General features: G+C 47.3%; 3 protein-coding genes across 3 annotated transcripts in view; all 3 read right to left on the minus strand.

Moving 5' to 3' along the window:
• Nucleotides 1–3,555: 3,555 nt before the first annotated feature.
• On the minus strand, nt 3,556–5,855 carry LOC118775973 (P2Y purinoceptor 2). Its single transcript, XM_036525979.1, has 2 exons — nt 5,792–5,855; nt 3,556–4,665 (listed from the first exon to the last, which is right to left on the minus strand). The coding sequence occupies exon 2, from the start codon at nt 4,618–4,620 to the stop codon at nt 3,556–3,558; it is 1,065 nt and encodes a 354-aa protein (XP_036381872.1). The 5' UTR covers nt 4,621–4,665; nt 5,792–5,855.
• A 6,165-nt stretch (nt 5,856–12,020) lies between these two features.
• nelfb (negative elongation factor complex member B) lies at nt 12,021–18,477 on the minus strand. The gene is made up of 13 exons (XM_036527503.1): nt 18,224–18,477; nt 17,664–17,824; nt 17,479–17,578; nt 17,108–17,338; nt 16,402–16,587; nt 15,823–15,935; nt 15,632–15,734; nt 15,293–15,388; nt 15,060–15,202; nt 14,774–14,880; nt 13,049–13,190; nt 12,619–12,727; nt 12,021–12,317 (listed from the first exon to the last, which is right to left on the minus strand). The coding sequence occupies exons 1-13, from the start codon at nt 18,323–18,325 to the stop codon at nt 12,159–12,161; spliced, it is 1,752 nt and encodes a 583-aa protein (XP_036383396.1). The 5' UTR covers nt 18,326–18,477; the 3' UTR covers nt 12,021–12,158.
• Nucleotides 18,478–22,708: 4,231 nt separating this feature from the next.
• entpd2a.2 (ectonucleoside triphosphate diphosphohydrolase 2a, tandem duplicate 2) overlaps nt 22,709–24,117 on the minus strand; it is a 7,458-nt gene continuing 6,049 nt past the window's right edge. Inside the window, exons 7-9 of the mRNA XM_036527070.1 lie at nt 24,005–24,117; nt 23,468–23,602; nt 22,709–22,944 (exon numbers count right to left, since the gene is read on the minus strand). The exon at nt 24,005–24,117 is cut by the window's right edge and continues 7 nt beyond it. Of these exons, the coding sequence (XP_036382963.1) occupies nt 22,735–22,944; nt 23,468–23,602; nt 24,005–24,117 (458 nt within the window). The 3' untranslated portion in view covers nt 22,709–22,734. The remainder of the gene's footprint in view (nt 22,945–23,467; nt 23,603–24,004) is intronic.

A 24,117-nucleotide genomic window follows, 5' to 3' on the forward strand; every position in this document is an offset into this window, starting at 1 on the left:
AAGGCTTCAGGCCTGATTACTGTAACAGTGATATAATAACCAATAATCAGCCCTTTAATCATATGTGATATCGAAACCCATCTTGTTCTTTATTCCTGTTGAATATTTTTGTGGTAACTTCTCAGAAGCCATGTGTTCAATGGTGTTTGGTAGATCTACCTATGTTAAAGAAAGGACTAAGAGAGTGTGCAAGGTTTGCTTTAGCACGATGGGATTGGCAGGTAAGAGAGAGCATTGTGTGTGGTGTTGGACAGTCCGGTGTAATAGTAGTCATGTGTTGTGGTGTAATGGCTAGTGACTGCTCATAAAGAGTACATATTGAGGTTACTGTGTGATTTGTTTGACACATGCTAACATCACAAATCTAATATCCATGCAAATGTACAAAAATCGCAGGTCATTTATTTACGGGATGGTTATGGGCTCATGACACAGGAAGCCCCCTGTTGGCTTTATACTCAACAACATGTATGGAACAGATTTGAATTCTCATCAGCTACTCAGACTGTACAACATTAATGCAGTTATCTGCCTGGTATGCATCTTCTTGAAAACCTTTGTGTTGTGTGAAACGATGGAATCAGGGACTGTGAGATATATCAAGCTGTATGATTGCAGTGCTGAGTTCTGTTTTAACATTTGGTAATAATATAACTCTTGTATCTTGACATACTCACTTTGGATACTAAGAATGACCTTTCACATGTTTCCCTTGTTTTCTGATTGTAAAGATGCACCACAAGATGCAAATTTTCATGCACCAGGAATCGCAGGTGAATGAAAGCTGCGAGCCTTCATTAAAGTGGCTGTACACTGCCACCTGCTGGTACTTTCATATATCACATTGGTTTGGTTTCTGAAGCCATGGTGTTCAGCAACATTCTGATCTTCATTATAACTTGTGATTTAGCTACAGGCTTAATCAGAGTTTGGGGATCTGAGATCAGCTGCTGTTCCAGGCTCCACCTGCTGAAGGAGATGCAGGCCTGTGTCTAAATTACTTAGACCCTCTGTAACTATAGAGACAGTGAGAGTAGCTAAGTAGTTTAAGAATCTACCTGATGAACAAGCCACACAATTGCACACACACACGCATGCACACACACTTGCACACTTGCACACACGCAAGCACTCACAAACACACATAACTACCCACACACATGCATGCACAGACACAACTGCACACACACACACATATGAACACAGATTCACTTCTAGGATGTGAATTTACCATACTTTACATTTAATTTGTAAATATGTGCTGAAGCATATTGATCTCTTTGTTCTAGTTTTTAGAAGAATATGAAAGATTGTGCAAGAATGCCATAGCAGTGTGCTTTGAGCCGATGTTTATGTCACATTTTGCAGCAAATCAGCAAAGTCCGGAAATGTATGAAATTCTGGGCTGACTGCATAACCGCTCGGTCACTGCAGAACTCCCACAGAAAATGACCGTCAGACACTACTGCAATGCGGCATTGAGAGAACTCTCTCTGGTTGATGCCATATTTTAATGCCGCCCGCCGATAGCACACATTTCCCGGGACCCTGTCAGGCTCTCGTTTGCCAGGCAGGCTGATGAGCTGCATCTCTGGTGACATTTTATCATGAACATGGCCTGTTTGCCCTCGAACGTTAGTGCTAAAGACTGCGAAAAAAATGTCAGATGTTTTGCATGAGAGAGAAGGAAATCTTTTGTTTCTGTGAAGCATTGTAATGAAGCACGAGTGAAACTGCAGATACCTGCTAAGCACAGCAGAGAGGAGGCCCGTGCAAAGGCGAGCTTACCGAAGCCATGCAGACAAAAATGGCAATGAGTGTGGAAGCATCAAGGTGAGATATTTGTAAATAAAAATGACAATGTAGTAAGTGGTAAAATTTGTTGCATAATGTCATAAAGGCTTTCTTTTCGGGGTTCAGGCATGTGATGTCTCCCTAAAGCTTGCTAAGACGTGCTATACAAATACAAGTGAATTGAATTTAGTAAATGTTGTGGCAAAAATGAGCATTTTTAAATTGCAGGAATCATAGAAAAAAAAGTCCTGGTGGTTCAGACTGAAGCACTGTGTAGCTGTGTGAGGGTCTGGAGGGAGAGCTCACCACTGGCTAGCGATGTTGGGGGCGGGGTGGGGGCAGGGTGGGGGCTGGGCGTACCCCCCTCTCACTTCCTCCAGAGCAGAGAAACGTGGGCGGCTGTGCAGGGCTCTGCCGTGTGTGGAAAGCACCAGCAGGGCCCGTTCCCCTTTCCTGCCAGAGACATGTCACATGCCAGCACCTCACACCTCAGTCCTCTCGCAATACGAGTGACAATGGTAGAAAAGCTTATGTTTAATATTAACTCCTTCCAAAGAAACTCACTTTTAAAAAAGCTGGGGTGGGGGTGGGGTGGGGAGAGCTTCAGACAGCAGGGGCGCAGAAGAGGGAGTTTAATTATAAAAGGTTTTTTATTTTATTCAGTCACAAGTCCCTTCAAGTTGTTTTTGAACCATCCCTAGTGAAATGATTTCATAAACTGGTCTCTTGTTTTGAGAAAGTTTTTTGTCCGTTGAGATCACACTATACTTGCTCAGAGCACACTATAGCAATGCTGTGCAGAGGAAGCATTCCCGTGGCATGTCTGTGTTTAACGGAGGACATCGATCAGTGTAGCTGGTAAAACTCTGTGAAACATCCTGAATGCTCTGTAACTGAGCTATGCTAGTCTGGATTCTCACTGGAGTAATCAGGATGAAGAATGCTGAGGTACCATAGCTGGTGCAACAGCAAACTCTCACTGTTACTGCTGTCCAGAGTGAAAATATTCAATCTAGGCTCAACACTTACCCAGATGTGGAAGTTCTTGAATCCAAATGCTCTGATGTTTTCCAGGCCTGGATATATGTGTTGGGTTTCTCTCGGCCTACCAATGCTTTTCTCATGTTAACACCCCCCCTTTCTTAACACCGCTACTAACACATTCCCCTCCCAAAAAAGGCCTTTTAAAATCATTCTCATGAGTCAGTTTACTAGCTTACAAAATGTTTCTATTACAGGAAACAAAGAAACAGAGAGTAAGTTACAGTTTATCGTTAATTTTGCTGAGCTAATAACTTTATCCAGGGTGGATTCATGCATCATAAATTACATAAACAGCACAGCTGGATAATTACTGAAGCATTGAAATTACGCAGCTTATTCAGGGACACAAAGGGCACATCACCTGCATGACTCTGATCCTGCAGCCCCTAAAGAGCACGCCACCCTGCTGGCTGGTTCTGGCCGAGCCTCAGGGTGTCCCTGGGGGGCAGGCTGCAGTGAGATTCTCACACCTGACTCCTCCGCCCCTCCACACAGCAGACCAGCAGACAACCCCAAGAACCAATAAATGACCAGACCCACAAAAGGTGTGAAAACAGAAGACAGAGGTCTGTAAACTGTATGTTTTAAAATCATGCTATTTTCTCTTTTTTAATGAAATGATGTTGCTGGTAAAGGGTTTAAGTCTTATATTGTTGAAGGAAACCACATTGTGTCACATGGGTAGCTCAAACCATTGCCAAGGTTGGAGAGGTGCTGTCAGAGGCTGGAGGTGGAGGCTGTCTCCCTGTCCAGCACGGTGCTGGACTGGGTGGTCTTGGTGGTCAAACCCACACTGTCCACACTGTCCAGCCCATTCCTGCTCGGACCATCCTCAAACCGGAGTCCGATTTTCCTGAGAGACCTGCGAAAAGCGCGGGTGAAGTCCTGGGAGCCGAAGCAGTAGAGCAGGGGGTCGAAGCAGGAGTTGGCGCTGGCCAGGATCCAGGAGACGTAGTAGGCTGTCTCCACCCTCAGGAGAAGCCTGCACTGCTCGGGGTAGTACTTCCTGACCACAACACCCACGGACCGCACAATGTTGAGCGGCATGAAGCAAACCGCAAATATCAGCAGGCAGACGGCCACCATCTTGCGGGATTTGGCCTTGATGGCGCGGCCGTTTGCGGTGCTGGCATTTATGCGGGAGACAGAGCTGGCCAGGCGGCAGTAGCAAGCCACTGACACGGAGAATGGCACCAGGAAGGCAGGGACCAGCAGGGAGAAGTTGATGCTGAAGTAGACCTGGATGTACTCTCCCTGGTGAATGCTCAGGCACTGGGTGTGGTTGCCTACCTGGCTGGTGCCGAGCAGGGAGAAGCAGGCTGCCCCCTTCAGCAGCAGCAGCAGCCACACAGCTGCACACAGCTTGTGAATGAATCCCACGCGTTTCATGGGGGAGGCCTTGCTGTATTGCACCACAGACACGTAGCGATGGACGCTGATCAGGGTGAGGAAGAGGATGCTGCCGTAGAAGTGTGTGCTGAGCAGGGCGATCTTTAGCTGGCACAGGAAACGGCCGAAGGGCCAGTGGCTGCCCAGCGCCAAATAGGCAGCCATGAGGGGGGCGGTAGGGGTGACGATGGCATCGCTGAGAGCCAGGTGGAACTGCAGCGTGGTGCCAGGGCCCCAGCGAGGCATGCGGAGGCAGAACACCCACAGGCTGAAGCTGTTGAGCAGGAAGCCGCCCAGGAAGAGCAGGCAGAGGAAGACGGTGATGGATATGTGCTGGGGCTCTGGCTCGCAGGACAGGCTGCCGTTGGAGGGCGGGGCGGAGGGGCCGTTCATCTTCAGAGGAGTGGAGGCTCCGCAGGACAGAACACACCTCAGCACCTTCAGTGGAGGAGGGCCAAAGAAATGATTACAGATACATGTGATGAGAGGTGTGGTGTGCTTCAGAGCTTCGGTCTTTTGTGCTGTTCTCGAGACACGCAGATGAGGAACAGAAACCGGGAAGAGGAGAAGCAGCAGCTCGTATGGGGGAACAGAGAGCAGTGCCGGCTGCTGCTCTGCAGCCATCACTCATGGTAAGATGTGTGCAGCCATCACTCATGGTAAGATGTGTGCAGCCATCACTCATGGTAAGATGTGTGCAGCCATCACTCATGGTAAGATGTGTGCAGCCATCACAGACTTTTAGGCACTTCTATGTGCTTCTTTTTCTATTTGCGCAGCACGGGCCGCTCAGATTAGAGCGGCACGGTGTCACTGTGGCCGTGGCTGATGGTGGGCCAATCCACAGACAGGATGAAGATCACAGCTCCACCTGTTTCCCGAGCTCACTGTGGGGAAACGCCTCTGGGCTCCACAGAACCCCAGCCCTGTGACCTGATCCCACTCACACGCCTCCCCATCCCGCTGCATTCCACCCCACAAACCAGCCCGCCCGGCCACGGAGGATCAGAGCAGCCACACAGACAGGAGAGATCAGTCTCACCATCTCAGGGAAGCAAAAAGCTGCAATAACAATCATCATCATAAAAAAACTCCCTCTTCAGCCATTTAAAATGTTTTCACCTGGTGTTACACTACATGAAGATCACTTCTGTGCAACAAGTTTCTTAAGGATGACCACAGGACATAGATAATTATTTGCAAAATATTACAATTTCCATCTGTTACTTTACCTGTGAAGTCATGATTGCTAAGTGTCACATCTAAGAGGAGCATCTCGCCAACTCTTAGCACATTACTTTGAACACATACACGTATGTGAGCCACACGTCATTGTGATGAACTTTCCACTGGCAGAAAAGCAAGAACATAAGCTATAATAAATTCTATCTTACAGCCACCATTTAACTGATGAGCAGTAAAAACAGCAACACACAGATATGTAATGTTTAAGTGTTATGGTGGAAATCACAAAGTGCTAGTGAATCAATAACTTCAAGAAATATCTCAAGAAACAGTCTCTTCAAGAAATATTACAGTACACCATCAGATATTGAGTACTTACAGATGCCTGTATTGACTTAGCCCAGCAGTTTGTGTTACTGTGCACACAGCCCTTTCTATGTGTGCGTGTGTGACCGTGTGTGTGTGCGTGCGCGTAAGAGAGAGAGACATCTCTTGTAGAACGTAGGTATTGCTTCGTCACCTGATCACAGCAGGGTGCTGCCCTAAAAGCAGAGCGCGTTGCTATTGCAGCACACATCAGAGGGGTGTGGCCTCGCCGGAGCACCACTCGTTCAGGAGGCACCAGGGGAGAGCTGAAACCATGGCAAAAATGTAAAAATTCATTATTATTATTTTTTAATGAAAGCATGCATGTCCCTTACAGTGTTCAGAAACGTAATATATAGCTACATTTTACAGACTGTAAGCAGTTAACTTATCGGTGCGAGTCCTCAAAATGAATCTAACTGGCTTGTTTCAACAACCAAAAAACTCTTTTGGTAAATGAATGGATATGGCAAATCGGAGTGGTGATCTCGGCAATGACAGTCTGCCGCAGGCCTGCTGGGGGGGGCCAGTAACACAGACACCCCTGCAAACTAAACATTTTAAATCCCAGTGAAATCCAGAAATAAGAAACAGTCAGAGCTCAAACCTCAACCTCAAATAAATGTCATACTTCGCACTTCTGTGAAAGAATTTATTGGTACATTAATTGCACAGACTTCTCTCACTCATGAAAATCAGTATAATATTGTACAAACCAGCAAAAAACATGGATCAGGTTCACAAAATCTACTCATGACAAACCAGAGGGGAATGCATGTTACCAGAAATAGGTATTGATGTTGGGAAATTGAGAAGCTAAAAGTGAGAACTGAGAAGCAGAATTTCATGTTTTTATCTTTAAAGGAAACACCAGACTGTCAAACAACAACTATCATTCAACAATGATACACAGAGATCAAACAATGTGCCAGATCTCACACAACCTTCCAAGTGACCAAAAGCATCCATCCCATCTAAACAAACCCCACCAGATAAGCAAACCTCCCCACACAAGCAAACCTCACCATGTAAGCACTTTCTATAAACAGGAGAAATTGTAAAAGTGTATAATATGTGAAAGTAAATGTATGTTTCTGTACAACTAGGACACAAGATGCTCACATACTGACTGTCTGGAAGTGACAAGCAGTTGAGACTGATCTGAACTGCTCACATGAGCTACTAGGAACAGTAAATTATGTAGGGATATCCCTAACCTGCACTGATGCGTCTTTAATCTAATCCAATACCCCATTTTATCTGCACTACTATCACTGATTTGTATGAACTCCAACCCACACTGGTATCCCTCCGAGCTGTGCTGGTATCACCCATGTATAATACAACACTCGGTGGTAATTCCACAGCCAGAGGAACCAGCCATTTTAAATAATGTGTTTTATTCCCATCATGCATTGCTCTCTGACCTTGCATTATCAGCTGAATTCCCCTGTGAAGCCGCTGCACTCTGAGAAAGCATTTCATTACAGACTGTAACAGACAGAAATGTTGATTTTACATTACAGCTCGAGAACAGAGCATGCGCCTGGCATGGGGAAAACTATGTGCTTACACAGATATATAAAACAGAACTGCGTTTTCTGTTTGAAAGAACTGAAGAACGAGAAAAGAAACCAAGTCTTGCAGCAAGGTGGCTGCTCTGACTTCCCCAAACCTGTCTCTGTTTGTGTTAACCTCGGCTTTGAGGATGAGTGACCTGTGAGAGAACTGTGAGGTCAGCAATCATGTTTAAACCCAATACTGTCCTGAGTGGGCTTCTGGCCGTTTCCCCCATTTAACAACTTACTCAAGTCAATTTGCATCAATCAAGAGCAACCTAATTCAATTTCATTTAAATGTATCTAACATAGTGCCATCACCTTTGTATATACCTTTTGAGTATAACAAGACCTCTGATCTGATCAGAGTCAATAAAATATCATAAAGAAACTGGATATTTGTTTTCTGGATCTGTGGAGATGAATGTGGTTGGGCTCAAACACTGAGCTCAGTGAATGGGCTGTGTTTCCATATGATGGGAATATCAGTGAATTTCTCACACTTCGTGCTGTAAGAGAATAATGTTGCATCTCAAAGAGGGAGCGTGTAACCATGGGAACTGAGCTCTGTGGGACACTCAGTTTCACCACAGATCAGTTCAAATAAAAAAACATTTAAAAATCAATTAAATTTTAAACTGCTTCCTGAGTGCCAGGCTGCAGGACTTGGATGCCGCAGTTTCTGAGCAAAACTGAATGAACACAAGCCTGGCTGAGAGGCTCAGAGCGCACTCTGGCCCAGAGCAGCAGGCTAGCGGCAGAACCTGCTGAGTCTGAGGACGTCCCACAGATGCAGCACAGAGCTGGGAGAGCTCCACCTCCTCCCCTCTTCCTCTCTCTCCATCTCAGGCCTTCCTTACGATGCGGCTGCTCTTCCTCCAGTCCCGCCCCCGCTCTGCCCTGATTGGCTGGCTGCTGACCCGGAAGGTTCCATGGCACACACGGAGGCTGCTGGGGGAGGAGTCACATGTTCCCCCGGTTATTCAGTCTACAATCTACTATCTCAGGTACTATCTTGAACATTTGGGTTTGTGGGGTATACTACAGGTGGGGTGGGGGGTAGATTTGGGCAGGGTAGAAGTATTTCTGCAATGTACAACATGTCTTACAAACACATACACATTTTCTTTATTATGGAAGGCCACAAACCTGTTTTACCACCAGTGGAACAAACTGTGTTCACAGAGAAATATAGGCAGCCCCACACCTTACACCCCAACATCTGCAGTCAGAATGCTCACCTGGAGCTCCACGCCTTACACCCCAACATCTGCAGTCAGAATGCTCACCTGGAGCTCCACACCTTACACCCCAACATCTGCAGTCAGAATGCTCACCTGCACCCCCACACCTTACACCCCAACATCTGCAGTCGGAATGCTCACCTGGAGCTCCACACGGGACAGGGGCGTTTTCGGGGCTTGGCTGCCTCCCTCCGGTACTGCATCCAGCCGCAGACCAGCTCATGGGCGATCATGATGTACAGCAAAAAAATCAGCACCGCAGGGTCCATTTTCTGTACACTGACAGCTTGCAAAGGCATAGAGAGACCAGCAAGATGCAGCGAGAGAGAGAGACTGAAGAGTGAGTGAGTGAGGGATGGAGGGAGGGAGAGAGGCTGGAGAAAGGCGAGAGAGAGAGAGAGAGAGAGAGAGAGAGAGAGAGAGAGAGAGAGAGGGAAAGAGAGGGAGGGAGGGATGCTGGAGGGAGAAGGATGTGAGTGCAGTACATGATGGAAAAGCGTAGGGTGGACAGTGGTTTATTGTTCTATTTGAATGTGCAGAGGCACCTGGGCAGAAGTCTGCAAATGTGCTTCATGCACTCAGCTGTGCTCCCTTGGGTGCTCCACACTCAGCACACAAGAGGAAGAGAAAATACAATCAACAAGCAATCATTCCCACAGGCCTGAGCATTCTCACTCCAGTACAATTTAATTACATCATGATAACTATCACAACAATCCCCAAATTAATTGTGTTTTTTATTACAATTTATGTTTCAATATCCATTGCCTGCATTGTAAAAGTGAAAGAATCATTACTGTCTACGAACACTGGCGACTGGTGAAGGAACCAAGAGGATGTTGCCATGGAGATGCTGGAGCTGGACGTTTCCAGGATGTGATGTCGCCATGGTAATGTTCTGATGTTGACTACTTTTAAATCTACAGCCATGTTCATTACGTCGATAGAGATATTTTATGTAATCTATATTTAATGGGGAATTATGAGAAATGTGTCTGTATGTTACTCTTGCTGCAGGGTTTTCAGACCCTTCATCCCTTGCCGGTAATGCTGCTCACAACATCCCAGAACTGTTTACATTTTTGCAGTAAGACAGCTCTACATCGTCATGCATCCTGCAATAGTCATAGTCATATTAATGTAAATATTTCCACATGGATTCAGATTTTCAGTTTTTCCAGTTTCCCCGCTGGTGCAGCAGCATTTCAGACGAAGTGCAAGTGCCTCACTTTTCACACAGAATGAAAGGGTATGTGGGTTCGAGACTGGGCATCAGAGTTACAGCCGGGCCTAATAACTGCAGGGAGGCACCTGTCTTACAGGTTACTGCCATGTCTCTATCTAAAGAGAATCAGATCATTTCTCTCTTTAGCACAGGGAAAACTCCTGCAGAAATATCAACTACATATTTCTTAATCTTATTCCACTTCACATAATTAAAACTAGTGGACAGCATCCAGCATGCAGAAAGCTGATGACCTCACTGAGTATACAGACTACTGCATGATTTTTGCTTGAAAAAGTGTCATTTTTACTACAGGCAATATACAGTTCTGGTCAACATTATTGGCACCCCTGTATTTAAGAACATAATGTACAATATTCTGAGAAATAATTGGAAATGCACCAACTTTGTATCATCAGAATACTTTAAAAATGTCCAAAGTCATTCAACAAAAAAGATGCCTTTTCAACTTACATGTAGTGATTTCACAGAATAAAGCCTCCAAAAATTTCATGTAGCCATCTATAAGCTTCTTGCACCTACCTGCTGGTACTTTCTCACTCTTCAACTGCAATTTGTTCAAGCTCTTGAATGTTTGCAGGATTCCTTGGGACTCATTGCTGGCCAGTTTCAAAGTCCATTTTTCCTTTTCAACCATTCTTTTGTGCTTTTGGATGTGTGCTTTTGGATGTGTGTCCTGCTGGAAGACCCATGATCTTCGACCCATACCTAGTTTTCTGACACTGGGTAGCACATTTTGCTCTAGAATGCCTTGGTAATCCTCTGATTTCATGGTTCCTTTAACATGTTCAAGGCCTCCAGCACCACAGGCAGCAAAGCAGCCCCATGACATTACGGATCCTCCATCATATTTAACTGTAGGTAGGTGTTCTTTTCCTTGTAAGCTTCATTTCATCACCTATAAACAAATCGCTGGTCTGCATTGCCAAAGAGCTCTACTTTGATTTCATCTGTCCATAGAACATTTTCCCAGAGGGATTGTGGTTTGTCTAGGCAGGTCTTGGGATGGATCAGTTTTGCCTTTTTATGTTTTTCTTTCAGCAGTGGGGTCCTCCTTGGCCTTCGCTCATAAAGCCCTCCTTGGTTTAACGTGTAAGCTCTGTGGATGTTTTATGTGGTGTTTTTTCCACAGTTTGCACAAACCTTTGAAGACTTCTCTGATCAATTTTCCTCTTACGACCTCATCCTGGGAGGTTCTTGATAGTTTCATGAGCAGCAAACTACTTAACATTGCGAACTGTTGAAACAGGGATGCTAATGTGTTTGGAGATAGCCTTGTACCCTTTAGAATTCTTGTGTTTGGTGATGATAGCATTTCTGATACTCTCAGACAGTTCTCTTGTCTTCACCATTTTGAAAAAGGAAGAAGGAAGGAAGGTGGCCTTGTTAAGCATTAAAGCCATCATTCATTGGTTAATTTAAGTCATGTGAGCACTGGCAATTTATCACAGGTGAGTCTAATTTCACTGCAAAGACAGTCTACTTCTTTTCAATCTGATTTAAATTCTTCAAAAGGGTGCTGATAATTGTGTCCATGTTTCTATTTTTGCACTTTTTTTAACCATTTCTGTTCTGTGAATGTATATCGACCACAACCATTTCACTACACACTTTTTTGGGAGAAATTGTACATTATGTACTTAAAATACAGAGGTGCCACAAATGTTGACCAGAACTGTTTGTTTGAAGCAGGAAGCACAGAGGCAATTCTCACACAAACACAGTTGTGCAAAACAGACTGTTGAAAAATTACTAAATTCACATTTTAAACGATTCTCTATTTTCCAAATAAAAGGCAACTGATTACCCATGATATTATGAAAGATGCAGCTTTGAAAGAATGGGCATACTTAAGCATGTTGCATACTGTCAAAAGAAATGAAAAACTTGCTTAGACTTATTTAGGATAAAGTGCCATAGCTATCAGAATGAATACCTTATTATACATGAACAATCAGCACTATCTCCACCCCCTGTGCAGCACTAGCGCTTCAGTTTAAACAAAAAAACTGATCTCTTTCCAAAGCACTTTTGAGCCATTATTTTATTTACAGCATGTTAAACACAGACACATTTCCCATTACGATACACACATTTAGTCTACCTATATATGAAAATATATTTTAAACTTGTATAACAATTAAGCACAGCTATATTTCCATAAAAAAATATTCACATTGAAATTGTCTTGGCCTCAGATTTACTCTTTTAAAGCCTGAAAAAGCTTTAAAATGCCACTTTTAAAAAAGACAGAAAACACACTAAGCTGTGAGCAGTGAGCGTCCGCAGGGACAGTCGCGGAGCACAGCGCTGCCGCTTGGCCCCGCCTCCTCACAGGGGCGTGGTGGGCGTGGCCGCCGTGGTGGGCACCGTCACTGGGTGGAGACCCAGGTCGAGGGAGGGGGTTTCGAGGGGCTGGGCGGGGCTCTTCTTCTGGGCCTCCAGTTTCTCAGTCAGCTGAGTGTACAGCTCCTTCACCGGGTCACTGCTCTGTGGGCAGGGAGGAGACAGAGTGAAACGCCACACACACACTCACACTCACGCACTCACACACACACACACTCTCTCACACTCTCTCTCTCTCTCTCTCTCTCTCTCTCACACACACACACACACACACAAATGCGCATGACGCACGCGCAAACACAACAGTGCTAGCAGGTTTTCTTTGAGGAATATGAGGTCAGCTGACGACACTAAAACACCCTGTTGCTGACCATTTCTCCCACTGCTTAGAGGACTGTCAATGCAAGTCAATGGAGATGGAGGGGTTAATGCTGGGTCAGCTGACCTGTTTTGGGGGCTCCAGGGTTTTCATCAGAGCCTCCAGGCGAGATGGCAGCACTTTATGGTGGAGATGCAGCAGCAGACGCAGTGTGTGTCTGTGTACATTCTCCTTACTGTAACACACACACACACACGCAGACACACACACACACGCAGACACACACACACACACACACACACACACACACAGACACGCAGACACACACAACCATATATTAGCAGTGCATGGGCAGGAAGACCATAGTCAGCTACAGTGATTGAGAACCATCCCATGATCCTTCACATTACAATCACAAATACTGTCAGTGGCTCTGCATGAATGTTCCTGTAGCAATGGACAGCATCATAAAGGAGCACATGTCCAGCCTGGAGACAGAGCTGCTTACAGACCTCTGCCAGGGCCTCAGACTGGCATGCTGGTGAGAGAGTCAGACCTGGAGAAAGAGGTGAGGAGGAAACCATCGAACACCGCAGAGCAGAACTCATCCGTCCCAAACTCATCTGATAGCAGGGCGAGGTGTCCCGTCAACAGGTGGAGGAAGATGTCCCCGAACGCCATGTCATTGTGGGTCTCCACTGCAGGGGGCGACAGCGAGACAATGTTTCATTCACGCCTGCATGTCAGCAGCCATGACTGTGCTGGTCACATGACTGTGCTGGTCACATGACTGGCAGCACGTGGCCCCTGAGGCCCTAACCTGCTCTGCAGCACAGCAGGCATCGCTCACATCATGGCTGTGATGCACTTAAACCTCTGTGTTGCGCTGATATTGTGGATTTCCATGTTTGGACGTAGTCGCAGGATTATGTTTACATTTTACATTTTTACACCTGCACACACCTGCACCACACACCTGCACCACACACCTGCACACAGCTGCACCACACACCTGTACCACACACCTGCATTGCACACACCTGCATTGCACACACCTGCACCACACACCTGCACACACCTGTACCACACACCTGCACCACACACCTGCACCACACACCTGCACCACACACCTGCACACAGCTGCACCACACACCTGCACACACCTGCACCACACACCTGCACCACACACCTGCACCACACACCTGCACACACCTGCACCACACACCTGCACCACACACCTGCACCACACACCTGCATTGCACACACCTGCACCACACACCTGCACCACACACCTGCACACACCTGCACTGCACACACCTGCATCACACACCTGCACCACACACCTGCACACACCTGCACCACACACCTGCACACAGCTGCACCACACACCTGCATTGCACACACCTGCATTGCACACACCTGCATTGCACACACCTGCACCACACACCTGCACACACCTGCACTGCACACACCTGCACCACACACCTGCACACACCTGCACTGCACACACCTGCACCACACACCTGCACACATCTGCACTGCACACAGCTGCACCACACACCTGCACACACCTGCACCACACACCTGCACACAGCTGCACCACACACCTGCATTGCACACACCTGCACTGCACACACCTGCACTGCACACACCTGCACTGCACACACCTGCACTGCACACAGCTGCACCACACACCTGTACCACACACTTGTACCACACACCTGCATTGCACACACCTGCATTGCACACACCTGCATTGCACACACCTGCACCGCACACCTGCACACACCTGCACCACACACCTGCACACACCTGCACTGCACACAGCTGCACCACACACCTGCACTGCACACAGCTGCACCACACACCTGCACACACCTGCATTGCACACACCTGCATTGCACACACCTGCACTGCACACACCTGCACACAGCTGCACCACACACCTGCACACACCTGCACCACACACCTGCACACACCTGCACTGCACACACCTGCACACAGCTGCACCACACACCTGCACACACCTGCACCACACACCTGCACCACACACCTGCGCGCAGCTGCACTGCTGGCAGCTGCATCTCTCTGTTCACACACCGGGAGCAGCGCATGCTTTTTATCCCTGTATCACTGCTGATCTGATGCTGCTGTCTACATCCATCGCTGCCACAGGGACACAGACACACTCTAAGCCCTGACTGGAATAACATGGAGTGTTAGTGTTTCGGCTGCTGCTGGAATAACGGAGTGTCAGTGTTTCGGCTGCTGCGTTACTCACCCAGCGCAGGCAGCAGCCTCTGCACAGCGTTCCTGTTCCTCTGCTTAGCGATGTGGAGCGCGTAGTACAGCCCCATCTCACACGCCACCCGGCTCTCCAGCAGAAACCTGCAGCAGCCACACACTGTCTTACTGCTGAGCCACCAGCAGGGGGCGCACAAGCACTGCAGATAATCCCTCATTCCAAAAGCCTTGCTTTCTGTGCAATAAACCCTTTCAGTACTGCAGTCCTGCAGACTCAGCTGCGTGTCAGACTGCTCTGAACTCGCACCATCCGGCAGACCCACTTGGTGAAGGCGTCGGGCAGAGAGGTGGGGTACGTCAGCGAGCTCTTCTCCTCGCTGGGCAGTTTCTGCTCCACGGAGAAAGTGTAGTCATCCACCACCACCGACAACATGGCCGGCAGGAAGCGCGTCACCACCTCCAGCTCCTGACGGAAACAAGGAAAGAGGAAGTTCAAACACCAATGCCACCCAGGTGTGGAAGCAATGACCCTGCCCTCACAGGAAGTGATGCGTACCAGTCGCGGCTCCTTGAACACCTGGCTGTCGATCATGTCCCAGGCACCCTGGCCCAGGGACAGCATCCTGAGCAACAGCAGCAGGTCCGGGCTGTCCTGCGAGCCGAAACACACAGCTCCCGTCAGCCTCTACCCTTCCACTGTTCTCCATGCTGTGCATGCTGTATTTTTACAGTAAAACTTCTGTTCTCCAAGATATTTACTACATCAGTGCTCAAGCGCACAGCTGCACTATTTCACCATCAGGGTACAGCCCCAGGGCCCCGCCCACTACGGCATTCCGCCCTGCCCTGCCGGTGTCAGGCTCGTGCGGCCCGGCCCCCGGTTCAAGGCCCTCACCCTGGGCAGGGCGTCCTGGCCCAGCAGCTCCTGCAGGTTTCTCACTGTGCTGAGTACCAGGGTGTTGCTGGCGAAGGGGTCGCAGAGGATCATGGACAGGTCCCTGCAGGAGCACACAGACAGGCAGTTCAGACGGAGCTCCGTTTCGGACGTGGCCCCCCGCCCCCACCCCCGCCCCCGCCGCCCCTCACCCTAGCACACGCTCCTGTCCCTTCTTCACTCCGTCCAGGAAGCCCTGCAGCTCTCTCGCACGCTTCGCATCCACAAACTTCTCTCGGATGCAGGCGTCCAGGCACCAGGTGAACTGCACACAGGAGGTTACTAAAGTCACTCAAAAATGCAACACCATGCAGCTGGAGTCCAAACTGCAGATCAGGGCCCAGACTCTGAAGGACAGGAGTATGGAGCTGTGCAAAGTGGGTGAGCATTGCTGGCACTTGGCATTTGGCCAGGATATTAAAGTTTATCTGTTTCACCCCTCCATCTCTCTCTTTCCCTCCATCTGTCTCTCCCTCTCTGGGGCAGAGTGAGTTGCAGCTGAGCTGAGGTGAGCTGAGGTGAGCTGAGGTGAGCTGAGGTGTGCTCAGGTGTGCTCAGGTGTGCTGAGGTGAGCTCAGGTGAGCTCAGGTGTGCTGAGGTGAGCTCAGGTGAGCTCAGGTGAGCTCAGGTGAGCTCAGGTGAGCTCAGGTGTGCTCAGGTGTGCTGAGGTGAGCTCAGGTGAGCTCAGGTGTGCTCAGGTGTGCTGAGGTGAGCTCAGGTGTGCTGTGTACCTTGTGGCAGGGGTCGACGGAGCAGATCTCGCTGATGTCCAGGTCGTGCAGGGACATGAGCAGCTCGGCACGCAGGGTGCAGTAGTGGACGTTGCGTGTGCGTAGGAAGAGCGTTCGCAGGAACTGCAGCACCATGTCGTACAGCTTCACGTTCTTCCCGATCATCTGCGTCAGCTTCTGCACCACCTGCGCAGCCGGGAGAGAGTCACGCCCTGCCCTTAACCAACCCCCCCACACCCTGCCCTCCACCAACCCCCACCCCTCAACCCCCCATGCCCTGCCCTAAACCACCCCCCCACACCCTGCCCTCCACCAACCCCCACTCCTCACCCCCCCACGCCCTGCCCTCCACCAACCCCAACCCCCACCCCTCACCCCCCCACGCCCTGCCCTCCACCAACCCCAACCCCTCACCCCCCCACGCCCTGCCCTAAACCAACCCTCACCCCCCCACTCCCCCCCACGCCCTGCCCTCCATCAATCCACTCCCCCCCCACGCCCTGCCCTCCATCAACCCTCACCCCCCCCCCAACATGCCCCACCCTCTACCAACCCCCCACACCAACCTGCCTCTTCACATTCTACCTGTACATTAAAAGGCAGGTGCGTATGATTCTTTGGAATGCACAGATTAAATGAATGACATGCAGGTGGCAGTGTGCTGTGAGGAGCACTGAGTCACGCACAGGGCGGGTTATGAGCCCACCTCCCCCTGGCGCCGGGTCTTGGGTGACGGGCTGAAGAAGTTGTGCAGGACAGACAGGTCACTGCTGAAAAGCGCCGCCTCCTTCTCCACAATGTACTGCTTCAGCAGCGGCGACACCTCGTCCCCGAACAGCGCCTGGTTGTCCTGCCAGATCTGCCTCTTCACCTCCACTGCACACACCTTATACAGCTCCTTATCCGCCATCACCTGCTTCAGCTTCTTCTCCGGCACCTGGGGGGGGGGCACAGCACATGCTGTTACAACCAACAGAACTGCGTTTTATCCAACAGCTTATAACCAACCAGGTAAGCCCGAACTTTTAGTCACAAACAAAGCACACTGTGGAGTAATTCTGGGTCATTTCAGCTTGCCTTGGGCAGGTGTTTCAACACTTGCATGACCACAGGCTGGATGGATGGCATCTTGACCAGAGGGAAGCTCTTCTCCAGCAGTTCTTCCAGCTTACCGTACCTGCGCAAACAGAACACAGCAGGAGTAACTTTGCTGTGCGTGACAGAGAGCGTAGCATGCGTTCCCAAAATGAGTAACGTCTCACCGGTCTTCGTCCTTTCCCTCCGCAATGATGGCGACCCGCTCCATCAGCTTGTCCCGGAGCTCGTCGAAGACTGACTGGTGGAACTCCAGCCGCGGAGTGCCGTGCAGGTCCAGGAAAGGCAGGGCGGACTGCAGCGTGGGCAGCAGGATCCCATTCTCCGTCTGTGGGACAGCAGCACATAGCATTAACATCAGCAAGCTGCCTGACGTTACACTTTATCAATATACTATCTAAAAACAACTCACAAAGCAGTCAGTAACATTAGCAAGGTCGCTACCTTTAGCTGTCTATCTGGGTAAATACTTAGCGAAACAGTTAGCGATCGGGCTACAATGACTTATCCTGACTGCGCTTTGCATGAATTGCCTCCATCTAACGAGCCAGTCTGCTGATTATCACCAGTTATCGTCAACAATCTCTTAGCTAGCGGGTCGTTTAACGGACAATGTGCTTGCTTAGCTTTCTCAAAATGAAAACGCAAAGTATCACGCAATCTGACGCGTTACGAAAGCGAGAGTTTTATCCTCGTAGTTAGTGGATCTGTATGAAACGTTACTTACCTGGAACTGGTCGATGGCTTTGAGCGGCTCTGTGCAGTTGGTCAGGGTTTCCTTTAGGTCCTCCCCGTTAGAGATTCCTAGCTCGGGTAACCCGGCAAACATATTTTTAGGCCTGTATATGTGTACACTACACACTACTTATAACAAACAAAACATGTGAATATTGCTAATAAAGCGAACGTTTGCGTCTAATAGGAAACCCAGCGACCTTCCTTTGAGACGCCAGATGCACTTCCTGAGTGCCTCCTCATCAACAGTCCGTCACGCGCGGAGAAACTAACGGCGGGGAACGAAGGTTCCGCTTTTCAGGAGGATCCCAGTCAATGCAGCGTAGGCCTGCTTTACTCATTTATTTGCTTTAGTTTGTTTCTGCTTGTAGATGTCGCATATGTTAAAATATAAAACGTCTTGAAATTATTTTTTTTTTTAGATTTGATTGAAGATTGAAATACCAGCTATTCTATGCGGTGTTGCTGTGTAAATCGTCTTAAACCCTTAATGATGCAGGCTGTGTCCTCAGGCGAGACGGTTGTTGTAGAAGAATTCATTATATACAAGCTGTTAATTGGCTTTTTCTGTCTAAAACCTCACTTTCATATGCCTCCACTGGTAGTACAAAAAAAGCCAAAGAAAATTATCATTGCATTATTTTTTTTTTTTCTCAATCATTTTCTGAAAACGAAATTCACAGCTATAGAGGCTGATAAAACGCCCTTTGCTCTCGGTGATTTTAGGAGCTCCTGCGTTCACTCTGCACGGTAGCACAGCTGCCGCGTCTCGCTGTAGAAGCGGCTTTATAACGGACCATCAGTGCAGAGGAGACTGTATACAGTGCGGCAGACTGGCAATGCAGCAATGAGTCTGTGCAATACTAAAAGCTTTTTGATGCACAAGGAAATTTACTGTACTTCAGTATTTATTTCAGTGCCTAAAAATATGACCAGTAAACACAGTACTAAAGTTTACATTAAGTATTCCATTATTAGTCACACTCGTCTGTGTCCTATCATATGTTAGGAGTATATGAGCATGATATGCATGTTTATTTGTGTGATTGTGTGTCTGCCCTGTAGGCCCATTTCAGACTGTTCTCCTGCTGCAGTGAGCAGTGTAGTGTAGCATAGCGGTGAAGGTACTGCACTGCTAACCAGAAAGCTGTAGGTTTGAATTTCAAGCTGCTGTTGCACTCTTGCCCTTGATTACACATTCTGCTGTATGGATGGGTAAAAATAATTTTTAAAAAATCACATGACATGGTTACCATGGTAGTGGTAACCATCCCTTTATTCCCCATGGTAACCCTGAGATGCCATTTATGAGCATCGCCATCATGCTGTAGTGTTTAGGGGACCGACTCTGAAGAGAAGCTGAAGGGTTGATTCCCAGGTTGGGGCATTGCTGTTGTACCACAGAGAGACATTCTTAACCTGAGCTATTTCTGTAAACATCCAGCTGTGGAATCACCATGGACTATGTGCATGCAGACAGCATGTCTCATGTTAGCTACCTGAGTCACTCTTGCTGAAGGTACCTGCTATGCAAACATCAGAGTGAAGCACATCTTCCATGCTGGTAGATCACACTAAGTAACTGTAAGGCATCTGAGCTAACAGCAGATGTCCTGTTAGTGATTCTGTACACCTGCTTAATCAGATTATTTTTTAGAATCCAGACATTCCATCAACCTTAAACGCGCTTCAGAATAACAGCCTTCTCGCCATGGAGTAGCCGTAAACCTGGACCTGAGGCTTGCTGTCAGCGTCGGCCGCGCCTTTCTCCAGCTCTGACATCCGAGCAGCGCTGACGCAGCTGTCACGATGCGGCTGGACTCTGCAGTTCTGCACGTTATGGGGGCAGGTGCTGACGGTCGTCAAAGCTGCCCAGTTCTGAAATTATCTGGCAAAAGTATTTCTTGAATACAGCCTATCCAATTAATGCAGTTACAGGGTATGTCATTGAAAATGTTCATTCAAAATGTATAATGTACCTGGTCTGACAGACTGTACCGTGGAGTATGGGAACTTTTCAACACGGTCTTTTAGATGGTAAGTTTTCAACAGCAATTTACGTGCCTAGAATAAAGAAATTGCTCTAAGTTGTAAGCCCATGCAAATACGTAAAAATTAATGAAAATATCAGTGTTTAACTAAGCTTAGCTAGCTTATGCCATCAGTTCCGGAAAACACCTGATCGAATCCTAAAGTAAGATAATTAAGAGCTTCGCGCTGTTTTCTTGTAAAATCGTCTTTTGTTTTCTTGTTTCCCGTAACCTACTTGGTTCATTTTAAGAAACAATTGCTCATATATTTTAAAGCATCTATGTTTATTGTGTATGTTAAATGTTACCGTATTAGATAATGGAACAATGTTGGATACTTAAAATACAAGGTATTCGGTGGATATTTAGCATTGGATTGTACGTTACATCCGCAATATTCTCACATGTTGGAACATGTAATACATACCAACATACTTAAGTGATGGGCCAGTTGCAACGACCTCAGGAGTTTAAATGAATCACTGTGCCACTGAATTCTGTCTGAACAAGAACAGTTTTCTTAATTAATGAGATACAAACAACCGTTCCAGGTCTATAGGATTAATAAAAGTGCATGTGTTTTAATCGTATAGAACAGCCACGCATTTCAGATACTGACATACGCGTGTCTGATGTGTATAGCTAGCAACTGTCGTATCATTGAAAATTATTTTTAAATTAATAGTTTAAAGCAGTGTTTAAATATATATACTCGGAAAGCAATTACGTTCAATTCGTACTTTCCAAATGATTGTTTCACTTTAGAATAGCCAGCACAGTTGCGCCTCTCGTCTTGGCTTGTGATCCTGTTGAATGACGGGAATTGTAGTTATTATTGTAGTTATTTTGTAGGTATTTTAGTCTCATCTAGAGGGTAGCAAGAAGTTTCAAGACCACTGCTAAAGGGACTAAGGGTTAAAAACCGTGCTGCGAATCAACACGGATTTTTCATGAGATTTCACCTGACCTAAACAAGTGAAATGTCTGATGGAATTGTGACGGAACACCAACTAAACTGCGCCGATCATGCGCTACATCACAGCGAAAGGTCGTTGCAGCTGGCCAGCGTGGAGTCCTCTGGGGATTATTGTCTGTTTTCTTTCACACAGTAATGATTAATAATTAGGCTGCCCCTTATCATAGAGCAGTATATGCATTTACAGTTAATTGTCTAAAATGTGAACAATACATTTAGCAACATACTAGATAAGCGATGTTAATACAACATGACAATTATGGACAACAAAAACATACACACAATCTGGTAAGATATGTAGTAAAATGGTACCATTTTGCACACAACATATTTTATAATATTTTAAAATATGTATATCATCTTGAAAGTTGTTCTCAGTTGAAATCTATGACCATTACATTGCAGTTAGTGGTTAGTTAATTTTTCACATCATTAATCTTGCAAAAAAGTATTATAAAAGAAAGCTACAACACCAAAGACACTTTTTGAAATGTTTTTCTGGCTAACAAACGGAGTGTAGCTGACCGTAAAACAGTCTGTAAAACAAGAGGACATAAATGGACTCTTTACACAAAGAGTTATCAATACATGGAATAGGTTGCCAGGTCATGTAGTTGAGGCAGAGACCCTTGCTGTGTTCAAGTCTAGACTTGATGCAGTTTGGGATACTCTTTAATTAAGAAATGGCGAGCTAAGTTGGGCCGAATGGCCTGTTCTCGTCATAATATGTTCTTATGTTCTTCTTATGACCGGCGTCACACGCATGCGCTACCAGCAGTTTGAGGATGGCCGTCGAAACAGAACCTTCCCTGAAGTGCTACATGTTAAAAAATCTAAATACAAAAACCCAGTGGAAAACGTTTTTGTGCATAATTCTAATAACAACAAATCGCTGTAAGTATTTGAGTGCAGGAACAAAAAGTAATAAAACAGTCCGCTGCCCTGAAGCAAATGTGACACATTTAGATTCCAGGCTTCACAGAGTTATTTTGGCTTAATCATGCATTTCCCTAATGCGCAACACCGGCAGCTTGCTACTTAGCGTATTCTGTGGTACCTCTTTCAGTGCAGATTGACTAGATCTCAAATAAATTGTCTTGCTGTGCTGTTAAAAGTCAGTGCAGACGCAAATGAAAACTAGCTGTTAACCATGAAGACAAGGAAACGTTTGTGGTTTGAGTTGCTAGAAAGGCGCAGAGCCGCCTGCCAGGTGCTTTGCTAGCTGACCGGGACTCGGGGTTAGAGGAGGCGGACATGTGTAAGGCCTTCATGTCTGCATCTCCCTTTAAATCCTCTGTTCCTGTCCCCTCAGCCCTGCTCACCACTGTATATTAAAACTACTGTATATTAAGCAGATTATTAACAATGCAATAAAGTCTGAAAAATTAAAATGTAAAATAACAGCTTTGCAGGCTTCCCACCCATTCACTGAGAGATCTGGTTGCAGGATTAGGCACTACTGTAGGCTGGAGTGAAGGGAGCGCCCCCTGATGGTGCTTAGATGACATCTCCGCCGCCTTTATTCCCGCGGAAGGCATTGGCCAGCAGGTATGCCAGCGCTGCCAGCAGCAGGCAGGCAAAGAGGAAGAGCAGGCTGATCCAGGCCTCGGGCCGCAGGGCCTTCCTCATGGCCATGCCCTCCGCCGGCAGCAGGCTGCTCAGAGTCAGCATGTAGCCCAGAGCCCAGCCCACAGAGGTGTCCCCAGCCTACAACACACCCCACACAACGCAGTTACACACTGACCAACACACCCCACACAACGCAGTTAAACACTGACCAACACACCCCACACAACACCCTTACACACTGACCAACACACCCCACACAACATCTTTACACACTGACCAACAGAATATGCACACATCTAAATCAGTACTGAGATGTCTGAGACTGAAAGTCCTTTCAGGGATTTGGCTTTTTTATGCAGTACATGTTTTCAGTTCCCTTTCTGTGGGTGCCTGGCAATCATGGAACTGAGCTCCATCCATACTCTGATGGTTACTAATGACAGAGTCTGGCCTATAATAATTACAATAATATTAATAATAATACCTCCTGCTGCTTTGAGAGATTTCACCTTTTTCTGAAAGGAGACTCGTGAGAAGGAGATCTCACCTTTTTCTGAAAGGAGACTTGGGAGAAGGAGATCTCACCTTTTTTTGAAAGGAGACTCGCGGGAAGGAGGTCTCACCTTTTTTTGAAAGGAGACTCATGAGAAGGAGATCTCACCTTTTTCTGAAAGGAGATTCGCGGGAAGGAGATCTCGTCGAATCCGTAGCCACGCAGCATGAGCACCTGCACAAAAACGGAGGCAGCGCAGTAATCCTGCAGACGGGACTTCTGGTCCGGCGCTTTCTCCAGCATCTGCGCGGGAATTAAAGAGGACTATAAAACAATGCTATAAACTATTAACACACACACAATATACCCCAAACAAAGCATATAGTGGCTTCACGTGGCTGTGTTGAGTATATTGTATCATTAAGTGCATAACTTTGTTGTATAGCTCTGTCATGTATACTCAGTTGGAAGTAAGTGTTGTGTATGTTCTCTTGTTAACTAATACAATCCTGCTGCTTTTGCCACTCTCAGAATCTCCTAATAGTCTCCTAATAGTGTTACGCTGCAGAAATTTCTTCCACTGGCAGAAAGCCAATCAGAGAGGCAGTCAGACAGCCAATCAGACAGGCAGTCTGCTGTTTCTGGCTGTTAAGCTGTTTGTGAAGCCCGGTTCTGTGTGGTGGTGCAGGGATGGAGCAGTGGTACCTCCTCAAAGCTCATATTGCACACAGTGCGTGCCGCCTCCTGCAGGAGAGAGGGGGAGGTGACCGTGATGCCGGTGGTCCTCTGCAGGAAGGAGTGAATGTAGAAGAATGCAG

Source organism: Megalops cyprinoides, chromosome 4 (assembly GCF_013368585.1).
Source record: "Megalops cyprinoides isolate fMegCyp1 chromosome 4, fMegCyp1.pri, whole genome shotgun sequence".
Taxonomy (NCBI): domain Eukaryota; kingdom Metazoa; phylum Chordata; class Actinopteri; order Elopiformes; family Megalopidae; genus Megalops; species Megalops cyprinoides.